Genomic DNA, 16,964 nt, shown 5'->3' on the forward strand with positions numbered 1-16,964 from the left:
CTAAAAATAAGTATTTTTAAAGTGACCCCAGATGCCAAAGGGTGTAGGAACGAAACAGTCCCATCTCCCAGGAGTTCATAATTCCTGGGGGCTCACTCAGGACACCAGTGATGACAGAGCAGCTCTGTACTAGATGCTGAGGAAGGGTCAGCAACAGTGGAGCAGTCCAGGAAGGCTGCTGAGGGAGGCTGGTTCTGAAGACATGGCTGGGGAGGGGTAGCGGGGCACCCATCTAAAGACCTCATAGGTGGCTGAGTGGTGGGGGAGGAAGAGGTCAGTGTTGATGCTCAGGATTTACATTTCCTTTCTTGTCACCGGACACCCTTGACGTCAAGAACGATGCTCCAATTTGCATCTTAAAGCTGCCTCTGGGAGGCAGGGAGACCCTGGACCATCCGGGGAAGACTTGGTGCAGGCAGGACCCAAGGGGCAGAGACCTTTGGGAGCTTGGCAATGGCTTAGACGTGGAAGGTGCATGAAAAGTGTGGGTCTTAGCAGCTCCCACACTTTCAGCCCCAGGGAACAGTGCCGTCTCTCACCTAACTGCTAGCCCAAGCTGGGAGAAGCCAGGTTTGTGGGAACAGGGAGACAGCGTGTTAATTGAAGTTAATCCCATGGTAGGGCAGACTAGGGTCACCAAGCAGGCATTTGGGAACACAGATACAGAGCCTCCCTGATCAAAGCCATAGTCAGAAGTCCAACCAGCGGGCTGCCCAGTCTGGTGGCCACTAGTCTAGTGGGAAGCTTGAATGCGTCTGACACAGGATGTGAAGTTTTATGGTGTTTAGTCTCAACTAATTAAAACAGCCCTGTGGGCTGGTGTGTTGGAAATCACAGACGTGGGAGGCTCAGCACTCCTGGGAGAGGATGGGTTGGGTTGGTGTCCGTTAAAGGCATGACAGACAGGAAGGATTTGGAGCAAGAGGAGCTGAGGAAGCGGTCTTGGAAAGCAATTGTCTTGTGGGGAGTCCAAGAAAGGAGATCCGTGGGTGTTCAGCACCAGGGAGGCTGAGGCAGGGTGGTGGTGAGCTCAAGGCCAGCCTGGGCCATGTAAGTTCAAGGTTTCTTTCCTTCCTTCCTTCCTTCCTTCCTTCCTTCCTTCCTTCCTTCCTTCCTTCCTTCTTTCCTTCCTTCCTTCCTTCCCTCCTTCCTTCCACAAGGAGAGGTACACTCAATAGACAGGGTAGGTCAGAACCTGGTGCAAATGAAGGGAGTGCCCAAACTAGAGGTGTTCTGAAGATTTTTTTTTAAGGTTTATTATTTATTTGTTCTGCCTGCATGTATGCCTGCACACCTAAAAAGGGCGCCAGATCTCATTACAGATGGTTGTGATCCACCATGTGGATTCTGGGAATTGAACTCAGGACCTCTGGATGAACACTCAGTGCTCTTAACCTCTGAGCCATCTCTCCAGCCCTTATTTTCTGTCCTTATGTATGTGTGTGCACATGTTTCTGTGTGAGTGCATTCTACCCGTGTGTGGGTGCCCCTGGAGGCCAGAAGACAGGTCCTGTGGAACAGAAGTTACAGGGGTTTTGCTGGGAGTCCTCTTAATCTCTCCAGGCTCAACTGGTAGATATTTCAAAGCGTTTACATTGGGCATGGTCTCTTACGCCTGTAATCCCAGCACTCAGGAGGCTGAGACAGGGGATTGCCATGAGAACAGAGTCTACATAGTAAGTGGGCTACAGAGCAGAAACCCTTTCTCAAGATAGTAACAACAACAAAATAAATAACTAAAGTACTCGGGCATTGCAAAGAACTTGGTACCACCAGGTGGCGAGGGTGGTGTGAGCAGTCTGGGCTGGAATAGGTAGTAACAAGATTGATAGATGCTGGCCAGGTGGCGCTGGCACAAGCCTTTAATCCCAGCCCTTGGGAGGCAGAGGCAGGTGGATCTCTGTGTGTTCGAGGCCTGTCTAGTTTACAGAGCGAGATCCAGGATAACCAGGGCTACACAGAGAAACCCTTGCGTACCCAGGAGTCACTAGGTAGAGGGCAGCCTTCCCTCTTGGAGAGCATCCTCGGGCGGTTCCTGTGAAGTTCTGGGGGATGTCCAGGCTTGGGGGACCCAGACAAAGGCCAGTCTGTGCTGCTCGCAGAGGGCTGGGCGTGCTAGAGCCAGGGCACAGAATCCCCAGGTTCTTTTCTCCCTGGGTCTTGGGAGTGGTCAGCCCCCAGGGCAGCATCATTGCTGGTGCCAAAGAAATGGGCCGTGGGCCAGGCCACCTGCAGAGTGGGGCTCTGGCACAAGCTCCTGGGGCCTCTTTTCTCACAGTTCTCAAAGAAGGGTGAGCTCTGAGCAGGAGGGGGCCCAGCTGGGAGGTGACCTAAGGACAGCTGTCTCCTCAAGGAGATCTTTGTTTTCTTGAGGAAGCATGGAGCCCTGCAGGCTGGACTGGTCAGGTGCCACTGGGCTGGAGGCCTGACAGCCACATGGCAGGGCCTGGGCAGGCTGCTCCAGGTGAGTCTTCCTGGACAGGGTGTAGAGGATGGAGCTGCTTTGGGATGGAGAAATCCTGATCTTTCCTTTCTCGGTTTTGCCCCAGACAAGACTTCACTTGCATCCAGGGACAAAGAGTCCTGAGCTCAAAAGCTGGCTGTCCTGGAAGATTCCCCCTTCTCCCTCCCTGGGCTTGGGCTTTGGAGGAAACCCCCAAACCTTAAAAAAGTAAGCCCCCCTTTTCCAAGACAGGAACAGGAAAAGATGTAAAAGGGAAGGATGGTGATTTCTGGAGGAGGTAGGCCCTGAAACACACGTGAGGCCATCTGCCATCAGAAGTCCAGGCTCCCTAGCTGTCTTCATTAAGAATCTGGGGGGAAGAGGCAGAACCTCTGACCAGCCAGCGTGGGCTGCTGAATCCAAGCAGCGAAATTATATATTGAAGGGGGCTGGAGAGATGGCTCAGCGGTTAAGAGCATTGCCTGCTCTTCCAAAGGTCCTGAGTTCAATTCCTAGCAACCACATGGTGGCTGACAACCATCTGTAATGAGGTCTGGACAGAATATTGTATGCATAATAAATAAATATTTTAAAAAAAGAAATTATATATTGAAGAGGCTTCTAGACCAAAGCACGTTCAGGGCTCACCACGGACTGGAAGTCACTCCACCACGCTCTAGTTCTTCCCGTTTAGGTGTTTGAGGGATAAATGATCTCATGATAAAGGAGATGCCTAAGCACTGATGTCATGTTAGGAAACCTGAAGGCCACCTCAGTGTGGCTTTTTCTCTTCCTTGGCTGAATCCGGTCCTCACATGGACATGGGTCCTTCACACTCCTCAGTGGTTGAAGTCAGTTCTACCCAGGGCCAAGGCAGAGGTGGGCAGGCCCTGGCTTCCCAGTGCATGCAGGAGGAAAGCGGCGGCGGTGGAGGGGTGGCAGTGCCCTGCTCAAACAAGGAGCAGCTTGAAGCCATTAGGGACGCATGGGGAGGGGAGGGGGGATCCAGTCCTATCTTTGCCAGGCTTCCTGGGAAATGAGTGTGAAACGCTAGGGTGCTGTCCAGGCCTCGGCAAAGCTGGACAAAGATGCTTGTCTGGGAGGCAGCCAGAGCCCCTGGAAATCATCTGGTAGGGTCAGTGACAGGAAGGACAAATGACCTTCGAGGCTGTGATGAAGGCCAGTGGTGGATTAGATGTGCCGGATACAAGTGAGGAAGAAGTCTAAATGCTTCCCAGATTTCAGTTCACAACTCCTGCCTCCGCCCCCGCTGGCCTCATTTTAATCTAGAACAGAGTCCCCCTTGGACCTGACAGCCATGCCCAATATGTTCTGCACTGTCCCTTCCAATATGGCAGCAATACCGCCATGCACGCAATTGCCCAGAGCTTGGGACGTGACTGGCCTGCCTGGGGAGCAGAACTTGGAATTGCATTTTATTATTATTCTATGGATAGAATCCAGTACCTTGTCCATGTTAGTAAGGCGCTCTACAGCTGACCTAAACCCTCAGCCCCTTTGAGATAGTCTCAGTAAGTAGCCCAGACTAGCTTCAGACTTGAGATCTTCAGGCAGGTGCGATAGTCCAGTTGGCAAAGCGCTTGCATTAAAAGCACACAGACAAGAGTTTGATCCTCAGAATCTGTGTAAAAAATGCCAGTGCGGTGGCCTGCAGGAATAATACCAGGAAGGGGAGGCAGAGACTGTCCTGAGCTCTTTCTGTCTCTCTTCCTGGTGCATTCTGGGATGACAGGTATGTATCCCATGCTTAGTGCTTAACTGGAGTTTTATTTTAATTGGTTTTGATACCACAATGGCCTCTGTTCTAAGAGCAAGGTTCTAGAATGTTCCCTGCTCATCTCTCGTCATCCAGTCTTGAGCGTTTGTGTGTTTCTCTCCCTGGACTGTTAGACAGTTGAGATCGGGGATACATTTAATTTATGGCTGAATCACCTCCTCCGCCCTCACCCCCAACTCTTGCACAATGACATGCCGTAAGCCATGCCTGTGTTAAATTGCCAGCTGAGAGGGTGGCTCTGACTCCTTCCCAGGCTCCTGGCCGCTGGAGGAGATTACAGGCTTCTCGCCTCTCTGAACCGCTGGCTGCTTACCGGATGAGGATTAAGGAAGAAAACAGTGTTTACAAAATGCTTTTGTCAATGGCACTGAGCTGAGGTGGGGAGGTGTGTGTGTGGGGAGGATACCAGGGCCAAACCCACACAGGCAGCTTCACACCAGGAGGCCACCATCCACACACAGGCGGGGCCAGAAACAATAGGACAAGCTAAGCTTGTGGATGAACACTGGTTTCCGTAAAGGACCTACCACATGAGGTCTGGGAAGGGATAAGACATCCCAGCAAGGATTTTTCCCATGCCCTCACATGCCCCCCTTTCTGGAAGTAACTGTATTTCTTCTGCAAAGGGAGATTCCCCTTGCTGGGGTGAAGGTTGGGTGGGCTGAGGAAGGGTGCTGGGCTCGGCTCTGCAGCTTCTGTGGAACTTAGAGGGAGGAATAAGATGACAGAGTTTCCCGTGGAACTCAGCTCTCCTTGACAAGGACGGGAGAGGCTGCGAAAGACCTGGAGGGTCATGCTGGGGTTGCCTTGAGGGACTCTTACTACAACACAACCTAGAGACAGGCTGTATGAGTCTTGATGGGGGCATGATGCCCATGGTGTCAGGGTGTCCTGGCCTTCTGTGAACCTACCTCTCTGTGTGGAGCACATTCCACGATGGCCTCACTGCAGGGAAGTGTCACCCCTTGTGGGGAGACAGCACTGTGCTGCGAATGGAGACAGGGGATCTGTGGGCAAATTAGGTTAGGTGCTGGGTAATATTGGTTTTGCCCAAATGTGACTGAAATGATCCTAATCTGACCAGGCTGATTTTGCTGAAGGATTTGGCTAAATGGTTGTTAAGAGGGTGTCGAGGATGAGAATGTTTTAGCCTTGGCTTGATTTGAACTTGCAAAGGAGGTTCAGTGTGTGTGCATGCATGTATGTGTGTGTGTGTGTGTGTGTGTGTGTGTGTGTGTGTGCACGCCCGCTTTGGGGGACCACTCTGCCCACCTCACTGCCATCAGTGGAGCCCCTGAATACCATGGGGGCTGTTACCTGACACTCCACCCATGTCTCATTTCTAGCCCAGCTCTGGGCACCTCTTTTCTGACAAATATGTTTAAAATTCCCTTTCTTGACTGAAAGGAGACACACCAGCATTGCATGGGGCCACAGCACTGGTTCCCGGATGGGAGTAACTTTGCCCTGAGGGAACAGACAGAGGGCAGTGTCTGGAGTCCTTGGTTGTTACAAACTGACAAGGGTGCTAACAGCCTTTTGGGGTAGAGGCTGGGATCCCACAAAGCCCCCTTAAATATACAGGACAGGGTCCAATATAAGGGGGACTGTCCAGCTTCAAATGTTAGCAAGAACCCTTGGGTTAGGACAACCAAAGGTGGCTTTTTGTCTGCTTCCATTCATATGTCCCCAAACATACATGGATTTTGTTACATATATATATGTATGATTTTGTTACATGTATGTATATATTTAAATTTATAGAAAAATCAAATTTAAGCTTAATGTGGTGGTGCATAACTACACTGAGACAGGAGAATTGAGAATTTGAAGCCAACCCGGGCTACACAGCGAGGAAAAAGAAAAACAAAAAAAAAAAAAACAAAAAACCCAAACAGACCCAAGCTTAAAGAAAGAAAAACTTCTTTTTGCCAGATGCAAGCTTGACAGTTCCAGGGGCGGGGAACATAATTAGGAAGATACCAGGGGGAAACGGGAAATACAGAAATAGAGAAATAAACAGATCAAGAGAACTTGCTCGATAAATATTTGTTGAGTACTGGTGGAGTCCAGGATGCTGCAGGACACTTGGCTGGGCCAGAGACATCCATTTGTGGCAGGGATTCACAGGGCCAAGCAAAAGTCTCCATGGCTGGAGAGAGCCTGATATAGAAAACTACGGAACAGGGAGGTTTTCCCAGGTCAGGGCTGGGGAGGCATCAACAAGAGGCAGCGTTTAGTACGAAGTGGGTCTTCACAGGGCCAGCTGGGCTGGTGTCACCTGAGTTTAGCTTGTCTGTGCTCCAGGGTAGCCAGGTGCCTCGGGGTAGCCCTAGGCCAGCAGTTCTGTCCCTCTGTCTTCTCCCTGTGTGTCTTGGACGTGTGCACACGTGTGCTGAGGATGTCCAGGTATGTGCACGTGTGAACATGTATGAAGGCTTTAGGACACACTCGGCTGTTCTTCCTCAGATTCTGTGAAGGCTGAAGGACACACTCGGCTGTTCTTCCTCAGATTCTATGAAGGCTTTAGGACACACTAGGCTGTTCTTCCTCAGATTCTATCTACCTTTTTTTTTTTTTTCCAAGACAGGGTTTCTCTGTATGACCCTGGCTGTCCTAAAACTCACTCTGTAGACCAGACCAGGCTGGCCTCAAACTCACAGAGATCCGCATGCCTCTGCCTCCTGAGTGCTGGGATTAAAGGCATGCGCCACCGCACCACCGTTGCCACCACCGCTGGCTGCCTTGTCTTTTGGGACAGGGTCTTCCATAGGCTTAGAACTCATCAAGCAGGTGAGGCTGGCTGGCTGGTGAGCTCCTGGCTTCTGCCTTTCTCTGACTTCATGATTTGGGGCTGTAAGTACTGGCTACCATACTCAGCTTTTATTTACTTTTATTTTGTACGTGGATTCTAGGGAAGGGACTCAGTTCCTTGTGCCTGCAAGGCAAGCGCTTTGACGACCAGAAGATCATCCCAGCCCCCTCTCTTCTCATTATGCACAGAACACTAATGAATGAATATCGTCTCCTGGAAAGATTAGCCACGGGATCACACGAGGCCTGGGTGGGATAGAAGTGACTAATGAGGACATGTTCCCAGACCTACCCTTACCTCACGGGGCCCGAAGAATTAATTGCAAGGACACAAGACTTGCGCCTGGGTGCCTGGTGCTGCTTCCGGGGCCCCTTCGCTGCTTATCAATCCAAGCAGGACAAAGGTGCTCCAGACTAAGGAGCAGGCATGCAGGCCTGCTGACAGGTGCCAGGGCTGGCGGGGGTGGGGAGTGACTAAGAAGGTGGCATGCAAAGTGTTATCTGTTGGTAGACCCTCGGCAGTACCCGGATATCCTGAAAACACAGAGACCCCGAGGCCTTGCCCTGGGTAGCTGAACCAGAAGCTGAAGTTTAAGAGGAGTCCTAGGTTTGAGAAACCAAAGGCTGCACCACAGACTGTGGTGTGCAGCCAAAGGGGAAGAGGGCCTGGCCCTGCTTTCCCCAGGCCATGCACTTAGAGATGATGGGAAGATAAAGTATTTAAACATGTACTCAGCACACACACACACACACACACACACACACACACACACCACTTTCTTTAGCCAGTGGTGGGGGAAGCACCTGGGATTGAGAAATGGCTTGAAGGATGGTCTCCATATCGGAAGAGGAGGATCCTTCCCAGGCTTTTGCTTGGCAGGAGGGGGGCTGTGAGACAGGGGGCTGAGAGTTGGCTGGGTGACTTTCTCTGCATCACTTGCAAATGAACACTTGCCCAGCGCCCCCTGCTGGCAGAAAACAGCGGCAGCCAGTTTTTGTCCACAAACCCCTCTGGGGAGGGACTTGCAGTTGCCCTGGACTCACTTGGGATTATTCTGTTTATTGTCAGGGGCTGCAGGTGATGGACCACCTTCCGGAGAGATTGGTGCAGGTGAAACTGTGCTTAGTGAGTCTGTAGTTCCTGTGGACCAGTGCGTGCGTGTGTGTGTGTGTGCGTGTGTGTGCATGTGTGTGTGTGTGTGTGTGTGTGCGTGTGTGCACGCGCGCCACGCACAGGCAAACAGTCCTCACCGTCGGTTGTTTCTCTGTAGAGTTCCTTCCTAACCAACACCCTCTCCTTGTATTTTAGCAGAAAGATGGGCTCCTATGGACGGGGATTCACGCTGGGATGCTGCCTGCTGCTCGCCATTGCCTGGGGCCCAGCCCTGAGCCTTGTGCCCCGGGGTCAGCAGGAACAGCTGGAGTGGGAAGAGAAAGAGGAGCTGCCACCTCCTCTGGACCATGAGAAGAGGTGAGGGGCTGTGACTCCATGCTGGCAGGGGTTCTGAGCTGACCGGGTCAAGTGTGTGAGGTTTGGGGAACTCCAGGGCTGGCGGCCTAGAGCTGCCAGGGGGCAAAGCGGAAGCTGTGGCATGGTCTTTAGGGAGGTTGGTCCTGGAGGTCAGAGAGGCAGTGAAAGAGTTAGCTAATAAGAAGCTAGAGCTAATGGGCCAAGCAGTGATTTAATTAATACAGTTTCTGTGTGATTTTTTTTTTTTTTTTTTTGGCTGAGCAGTCAGGAACCAACAAGCGGCTTCCTTTAACAGTGACTTTCTCCTTCTGCTGACTTGGGCATCTTGTCTGACTCTGAGGATGGTGGTCCAGCCTTACTCTAACCCCAGGGTAGCCGAGTCTGCACGAACTTTAAATGTCTATAATGAAAAGGCTCCTGGTCCGTTCTTCCAATTGCCTTTGCCTTCTAGCTTAGTCTCTGGGGAAAGTGCACCAGGGCTCTGGGTACACAGGCAAGCAGGAGACAGGGACAAGTGGCCTCAACGACTTATTCCCTTATAAAATGGCAATACCATCTAGGGGTCTTAATCAGGATTGTTTTCTCTGCTAGTTAAAGACTTAAAACAACAGACAAAAAACCAGGAAAAATCTCAAACACAACAGGTGGCGACAGAGAAATCTCAGACACCGCAGACAGCAGCAGCAGTTGAAGGATGGCATTTACTGGGGGTGAGGAGACACACGCAGGAAGCAGGCACGCACACAGAGATGCAAAACACATCTGCTTTGCAGAGGGAGATCTCTGGAAGCCAAAACATCCTGTCTCTTCTCCAGCGCTGAGGTTTGAAAGTACCTCAGGAGTTTTCCTCCCCAGTTCAGGGTTGGTCAGTTTGAAGACATTTGGTTGATTGGCCCACGACAGTTGTGACCACGTCCTGAGCTGGCCTTGAATCTGTTGATCTAGTCGGTCAGCAAGGGACCTGCTGGTGGGGGACCAAAGCCTTCAATGGTTTTCCTGAAGCTGTCAGGATTTGGTCTCAGGTCAAGAGGATGAAGAAGAAGCCAGCCATGGAAATTCGCCACCTTTAGTACTTAGCCATGGCCTCTCTGCCTGTCTGCTACCCACCAGGAATTCTGTTGTCTGTCTATTCACCAGGGATTCTGTCTGTCTACCCACCAGGGAGTCTGTCTGTCTACCCACCAGGGAGTCTGTCTGCCTCCCAGGTCAGAATGTGCTGGTGAGGGTGGACCTGGCAGGCCAGGTGTCAGCTTTCCCCCAAAGGTTATAAAGTTCGTCAGGGCGTCACTTGCCTTCATGTCTGTGACCCTCAGTGATATACAGACCCATGGCTACGGGAGATACTTTGTAGGGACATCAAACATGACATTCTAGAGGTCTATATTGTGATACAGCCAGAGTTGGGACCTTAGCGGCAGGTGAGAGAATACACCATGCAGACAGACTTGAGTGTGGCAGGTGAGAGACTACACTGCCGTGCAGACATAGCTTGAGTGCGGAGTTTATTGAGCTAAAGGGGATAGGAAGGGAAGAGAGAATGGGAGAGAGAGAGAGACAGAGACAGACAGACACACAGAGAGAGGTAGAGGGAGCTGGAGAGAGGAAAGACCTGCCTGCCTCTTCAGAAGAGAGAACTTGAGTAGGCAGAACTTGTCTTCTTAAAGGGACAGGCTACTGTCTGCCATGCACACAAGCGTGATGCAGGGCACAAAACACTCTTCCAGGTCCCCAAATGACAGTACCTGAATACTAACAGTCTGCACAAGGCTCCATGCTGGCTTTGGATTTCTTCACGCTCCTGAGCATTGGGTCAATTTCATATTCAAGGTTCCAGGCAGGATTTGGGGCCGAGAAACCCATTCCTTTGTTTCTTCTTCCTCTCCCCTGTTTTCATTCAGCCGACATTGATTAATTAGCAGCTGTCAGCTGTCAGTCACGCCATCTCCTAAGTCCTGGAGACGCTCTTGCACTTGGAGGACAGACTCTGGCTTCTAGAAACCTAAGGCCACAGGGAGACAGACAAACACACCGCAATCCAGGCTCCGAAGCAGGGCCGCACCCGCAGTGCTGGTACCGGAGCCCTCCTGCGTGGGGGAGGAAAAGGCAGAGGGGGGTGGGTAGTGCAGGAGGGGAGGGTGGTTGGGGTGGTGGGAGCCGGAGTCTGGGAAGAGAGGATGTGAAGTGTGAAGCTGAGGTGGTTGATTGTGGTGTGTGCCAGGGGGACTCTCATCCAGGCTCCTGGAGGAACCAGGAAGTCTGCAGGAGAGGTTTTGTTCAGAGGGTGTTCTGGAAGGAATGCTAGGAGCATCAGAGAGTGCCTCGCTGCTGGGAAGACAACCCCAGGACTCCTGACCTGTCCACATGGTGCCTTAGACATAATCAGAGCCTGGGGATGCCTGGGGGTGCCTGGGGTAGAGGTTGACTCCCCAGGACATGCTGGATATAGAGGGAAGTTCAGGGATGCAGAAGGCTCCATTATGGGTCACTAGAACGTGTCAGAAAAAGCATTTGGAAACAGCAGGTGTCACAGGCAAAGAGTCATTGTGAGGCCTCCTTCAATTCTGGACACGTGATGTTGTCTGTGGGGCCTGCTGAACTGGGTGGAATGGAGGCTTCCCGCAGGAGTTCTGAAGCTTAGGAGAGACGTGTGGGTGAATCTTTCTCCAGGAACTGCGTTTTCATGTGGTTGAACTCAGGATGTGTGTGGATCCATGCTCCAGATGGTCCTGGGGGGAACCGTGTATCAGGGTGGGAGAGGGAAGGGCCAGCTTAGACACCTCTCAGGTGCAATGTTGCATGTGGCCATGAGATGGCGCTGTAGAGCCATTGCTGTCCACCGGCTGCTGTAGCCCAGGGGCACCAGAAGATGAAGTGAAATTGTTTACGAATGAAGTTGCTGGTAGGTTGTGCTCTAGCTTCACAGCCCAGCTCATGACCATGAAAAGACCTAGTCCTGCAGGCAAGATCTCTCCACCGAAGTTCTGAGGTCATTGTCCTTTGCTTTGTCTTTGCTTTGTATATATTGCTACTATGATGGTGTGTATGTGCATGTATGCATGTGTGTTTGCGTGCGTGCATATGTGTGTACACATGTATGTGCGCGTGTGTGCATGTGTGTGCATGTGTGTGTGCGTGTATGCACGTGTATGTGTGTGTGTTATCTGCAGTCAGGATTTCAGGATTCTCTCCCATGCCTATGCTAATCAGAGCATTGCATATCCAGGGGAAGGCGAGCCAAGGGGAGCCAAGCCCTGGTCCACAACAACAGAAGAGAGCTCCTAACTCAAAGAGTTTATCATTTTGTGGTGGTTTATTCCCTCAGGGATGAAGAAACACATGAGAAGCATACCCCCAGCCAGGGCAAAGACCTCCCCACGTCCAGGTGCTACCGATGCTGTGACCCTGGCACGCCTGTCTACCAGACAATCCCACCACCCCAAATCAACATCACCATCCTGAAAGGTGAGATGACTGGGGGCACTTCCGGGGGGGGGCTGCTCTATATTGACGGAGAGGGAGATCCTGCTAAGTGGGGCTGGGTAGGACCGGAGGTCTCAGATAGAGCAGAGATGGGCTGTCGTCTGACTGTTTTCCATGAGCAGAAGAGGACCTCAGAGGATGCCACAGAAATGGCTCAGTGGGTAAGAGCACTTGCTGAGAAAGCAAGAAGACCCAATTTCAAATCCCTAGCACCCACATCAAAACCAGGCATAGCTACAAGTGCCTGCAACCAGCATGGGGAGGGGCAGAGTCAGGCAGAGTCAGGCAGATTCTAGAATCCAGGCTTTCTGAAGCAGTGGGATTCAATGAAGAACCTGACATCAAAAGGTAAGGTGGGTGGCTCAGTGGTTAAGAGCACTGATTGCTTTTTCAGAGGACCAGGTTCAATTCCCAGCACCCCCATGGAAGCTCACAACTACCTGCAACTCCAGTTCCAGGGAATTCTACATCCATGGGGAAAAAAAACACCAACACACATATAATAAAAATAAATAAATTAAGGGAAGAAAAGGTGAGGTGGAAAGAGAAAAGAGGACACCCAACATCTTCTTCAGGCCTCTCCACGTGCCTGTCGGGTGTGTGCACATGCATCTCACACGTGGACACAAACACCACACATGCATAAGGAGAGGCCTGGGGATTCCGCCTGTCGAGTGTGTGCACATACATCTCACACGTGGACACAAACACCACACATGCATAAGGAGAGGCCTGGGGATTCCGCCTGTCGAGTGTGTGCACATACATCTCACACGTGGACACAAACACCACACATGCACGTACATAAGGAGGGCCTGGGGATTCCGCCTCCACCCCGTGTGCATGGGGCTTGCAGACCTTCGAAGCTCTTTGTTTTGACACAGTGCCCAAGCTCGTTCTCTGCGGAGCTGTGCCCTTCCTCTAGATAACGTCACACAAGCCCAGGGGACGCTCGCAGCCTGGACCTGCTCTGACTTCTGACTTCTGCCTGACATCTGCAGTCCATTTTCTCAGAGTGAGCCCAGGCCTGGCCGCGGAGCCTGTTGCTGGTGGACAAACCCATATGTTCCTTTGTCTTTGCCAGGACTTTGCAGAAAGGAAATGAAAAGGCTTGCCTCCTGGTTGAAAATAGAGCAACCCTTGACAGTGGAAACGTTAGCTCTAATGATAGAACCAAAATGTCCCCTTGCCCAGCAGCCTCCTGCTAAGGGGCATTAGGCACGATGCTCAGGTCAGGGCTGGGATGTGGAGTCACATGAATGACCTTCATTGGGGCTTCATCCCTTCTTGTTCTCCCTTAGGTGAGAAAGGTGACCGAGGGGATCGAGGCCTCCAGGGGAAATATGGTAAAACAGGTTCTACGGGTGCCAGGGGCCATATTGGTCCCAAAGGGCAGAAGGGGTCCATGGGGGCTCCTGGAGACCGCTGCAAGAGCCATTATGCAGCCTTCTCCGTGGGCCGGAAGAAGCCCCTGCACAGTAACGACTACTTCCAGCCCGTGGTCTTTGACACGCAGTTTGTGAACCTCTACGAACACTTCAATATGTTCACTGGCAAGTTCTACTGCTACGTGCCAGGCATCTACTTCTTCAGCCTCAACGTACACACTTGGAACCAGAAGGAGACGTACCTGCACGTCATGAAGAACGAGGAGGAGGTGGTGATCCTGTATGCGCAGGTGAGCGACCGGAGCATCATGCAGAGTCAGAGCCTGATGCTGGAGCTGCGGGAGCAGGATGAGGTGTGGGTGCGTCTCTTCAAGGGCGAGCGGGAGAACGCCATCTTCAGCGATGAGTTCGACACCTACATCACCTTCAGTGGCTACCTGGTCAAGCCAGCCTTCGAGCCCTAGCCGCCACCCTCCGCAGGACTGTCCCAGACTGATGACCTCCTGGCCTGTCACCCCTGCCCATCCCTGTATTCTGTGGACACTGGAGCCCTGCCCCAGGATGATCCCATTGCCTCTCCTCTCCATCCTGGCCTCTTTGGCCTCGGTTTTCTCAGTTTTGTTTTTTTTGACAAGATGCCCATGGCCGCTGGGAAGCCCAAAGGGCCGTGTGATTCCAGGTCTGGCTGCTGCTCTCCATAGATGAAATCATTGGGCGGGGTGCCTGTGAGGACGTTGGGGGACCTCCAGCTCCTGTGTACAAAGCCTTAGACGACCCTGTGGTGTGTGTGTTGTGGCCACAGGGTGCTCCAGAGCATAGCCCCTGTGTGTTCCCATTCCTGGACGTAATTAAGTAAATGCCATGGGTTTAAAAGCAACAAAGTAAAACAGAGAAGAGACAGGAAAGCAGTGTTAGTTTTGGCCTTTCAGCCAGCTGGCTCTGAGAGAGAGAGAGAGAGAGAGAGAGAGAGAGAGAGAGAGAGAGAGAGAATATGGATCTAAAGAATCCATTGGATGGATCCAAGGATGACAATGAAGGAGCCCTCTATTAGGCCATGCGTGAGCTTTCTTGGGGACAGCAGGACTGACCTCCAAACTCTGTGGAATTGCTGCAGTCTTGTCCAGGGGCCTGTCAGTCTTTCTGAGCCACAATAGTGAAAGGGTGAGGGCAGGGCAACAAATGTTAGCTCCCAAGAGGGGCAGCAGGCCCACTGTTCTTGACTCCGAACTGGGGGCAGTATCTGGCTTGCTCCAACTCACAGGCTCCTGGCCAGTGGCTGGGGACCTCAGGGATTCCTGTACCTGCAGATTTCTCTATAAGAAGGAAAGCTCCTAGCGTACCCCAGCACCCCTCGGCTTTCCTTCACTTCCCTGAGCTGCTCTGGAACCCCAGCAGGTTGGCCCCCTGCTTGTTGTGGGACCAGTTCCCCATTTCTCCTTCCAGATGGATCAGCCATGGAAGGAAGCAGGCCTTTGATTTGGGGTCCATCTAGCTGCCCCTCAGCAGCCTGTGTCCCATCTTCTCGCTGGTTCAGTGTCCTGTCTGGGTGCTTGATACGTTAGCCTGCAGGAGCTGATGAGTCTGACAGGATACCTAGCCTGACACAGCTCTAGCCAACCTATGGCAATGTGGTCCTGGAGCTGGGGAGAACCAAACAAAGCTAGAGAGTACATCCTACCTATGTCTGGGTCACTTCTGATGTGGTAGAAGAGGAAACATGAAATTCATATCCTGCTACCAGACTCAGGGACGGCTTCAGGGCTGATTCTCAGATCTCAGAGAACCTGTGTCCTTTGCCCATCTCGGCCCGTGTTGATGACCAGGGCCTGGGTACTGGCTATTTTGTGCCAATCAAGTTTTGTTTGCTGCTGCCTGCTGGCCCTGGGCGTCTGACTGTTGGGGCTCAGTGTTTGCAGAGACCACCTCTGAAGGGGCTTCTGCAAGCCAGGTCCCCTGGGTGTGCCTGCAGCAGACGCCCACTGCCACCTGGGCTTTGCCCTGCTCTGTCCAGAAAACATTAAACTTGCCTTGGCGACCTACAGGAAGCTGACCTCTTTGCTCACTGGATAGTCTTCCTCCTTCCCTCATCCTATCTAGTAGCCACTTTCTGCCTTTTAAAGGCCAATTGCGTTCTTGGCTTTGTACTCAGGGCCCAAATCGCCAGTTCCTACCAGGGAGACGTGGATTTCCTGAGTATGGTTCAGTAGCTGTTTGGTGTGTGGACGGGGTCTGGGGACTCACGGATAGTGACAGGACATAGTTTGTTCTTCTGTGCTGGAGTGTGGGGCCCTGGGACTAGCAGAGCGGGTAGCCCCCTGGTCTGCACTGCAGCCTGGACATCTGTATGACCGTCCTGGGGCTGTGGCATGAAAATCCAGAAACCAACCAGGTGCCTTCAAACAGACAAATCTCTGGAGGTCAGAGTTCAAAATCCAGGTGCGAGCAAGTAACAACGTAGTGCTCCTAGCAAGAGTGGGGAAGGGCACTTCCGGCCACCTGTGACTGCAGGCATTCCTTGCCTGGAGGGAGGAACCATATCAGCCTTCCTGCCCTGACTCCAAGTGACCTGCTTCCCACAGCGCCTTTCAAGAACACTTAGGGATGCATTTAGGGTCTCCCCTAAATTTCGGATTCATGCTCAAGATTTAACTTAAACACACCTGCTAAGGGATTTGTGAATGGACATACTGACAGGCTCCAGAGGTCAGGGTGTCTGTGTGTGTTTTGGGGATCACAGTGAAGCTTGTGACGGCTCATGGGCTTGGACGCTGTTGACAGCCCCTCTCTGGCCCCGCAGTGGAGGGTAGGCACTTCTTCTTTCTGCTGGCCAACAAGGTTGGCAGGCAGCCCTCCTTTCCACCTACTGGCAGCTGGCTTGGAAGCTAGAATCAGCAGCTTGGCAAACAGCTGGTCTTCTGACTTTGCCTGGTGCTGGGAGCCCATGTGGCCACGCTGGTGCTGGGAGCCCATGTGGCCATGCCCAGTCTTGGGATGGGGCCAAAACGGAGCAGGTGGACAGGGCCCTGATCAAAAAGCGAGATCCCTTCTCCACAGTGTGGAGGCTGCTGGACAGAGACAGGCCCTGCTGGTGCCTGGAAGTGGGACCCGGTGCTTTTCCCAAAGGGGCATGGAAGGAATGTGTTGGCCTTAGTCAAGGGCCACTGGCTGCCTGCTCCCCTGTCCTGTGGCCTGGGTACAGGCAATCTACAGTTGTCCTGGCCACCGTGGGGAAGAAGGCAGCATTTGCTTTGGGGCCCGTCTGATTCTTCTCCCTATCCGCCCCGCCCCGCTTTTTCCTTTTCTAAGAAGGGTATCATGTGGGCCAGGCTGATCTTGAACTCACTATGTATGAATAAGCCTGACCTTGAATTCCTGATCCTCTTGACTCCACTTCCTGAATGCCAGGATTACAGGTGTGCTCCAACACTCCTGACCTTTCAGAGTGTTAGCATATGTTAATTATATATAATAAAGAGTTTCCTTATGACAATTGCATACATGTGCAATGTATTTCACCATATCCAGTCCCCAGAGTCCTCTCCTGCTCCCCTTTACTCGGACTAATTCCAT

The 16,964-nt window shown here is 52.2% G+C and overlaps 1 protein-coding gene across 2 annotated transcripts in view; it reads left to right on the forward strand.

The window, feature by feature from the left end:
- The window catches only part of C1qtnf1 (C1q and TNF related 1), a 23,120-nt gene extending 6,406 nt beyond the window's left edge, over positions 1–16,714 (forward strand). For both annotated transcript variants that reach the window (XM_005350816.2, XM_026780047.1), the window contains exons 2-4: positions 8,365–8,526; positions 11,849–11,988; positions 13,308–16,714. In XM_005350816.2, the coding sequence (XP_005350873.1) occupies positions 8,372–8,526; positions 11,849–11,988; positions 13,308–13,858 (846 nt within the window). In that variant the 5' untranslated portion in view covers positions 8,365–8,371 and the 3' untranslated portion in view covers positions 13,859–16,714. The remainder of the gene's footprint in view (positions 1–8,364; positions 8,527–11,848; positions 11,989–13,307) is intronic.
- Positions 16,715–16,964: the final 250 nt, after the last annotated feature.

The sequence above is a fragment of the Microtus ochrogaster genome, chromosome 7 (assembly GCF_000317375.1).
Source record: "Microtus ochrogaster isolate Prairie Vole_2 chromosome 7, MicOch1.0, whole genome shotgun sequence".
Taxonomy (NCBI): Eukaryota; Metazoa; Chordata; class Mammalia; order Rodentia; family Cricetidae; genus Microtus; species Microtus ochrogaster.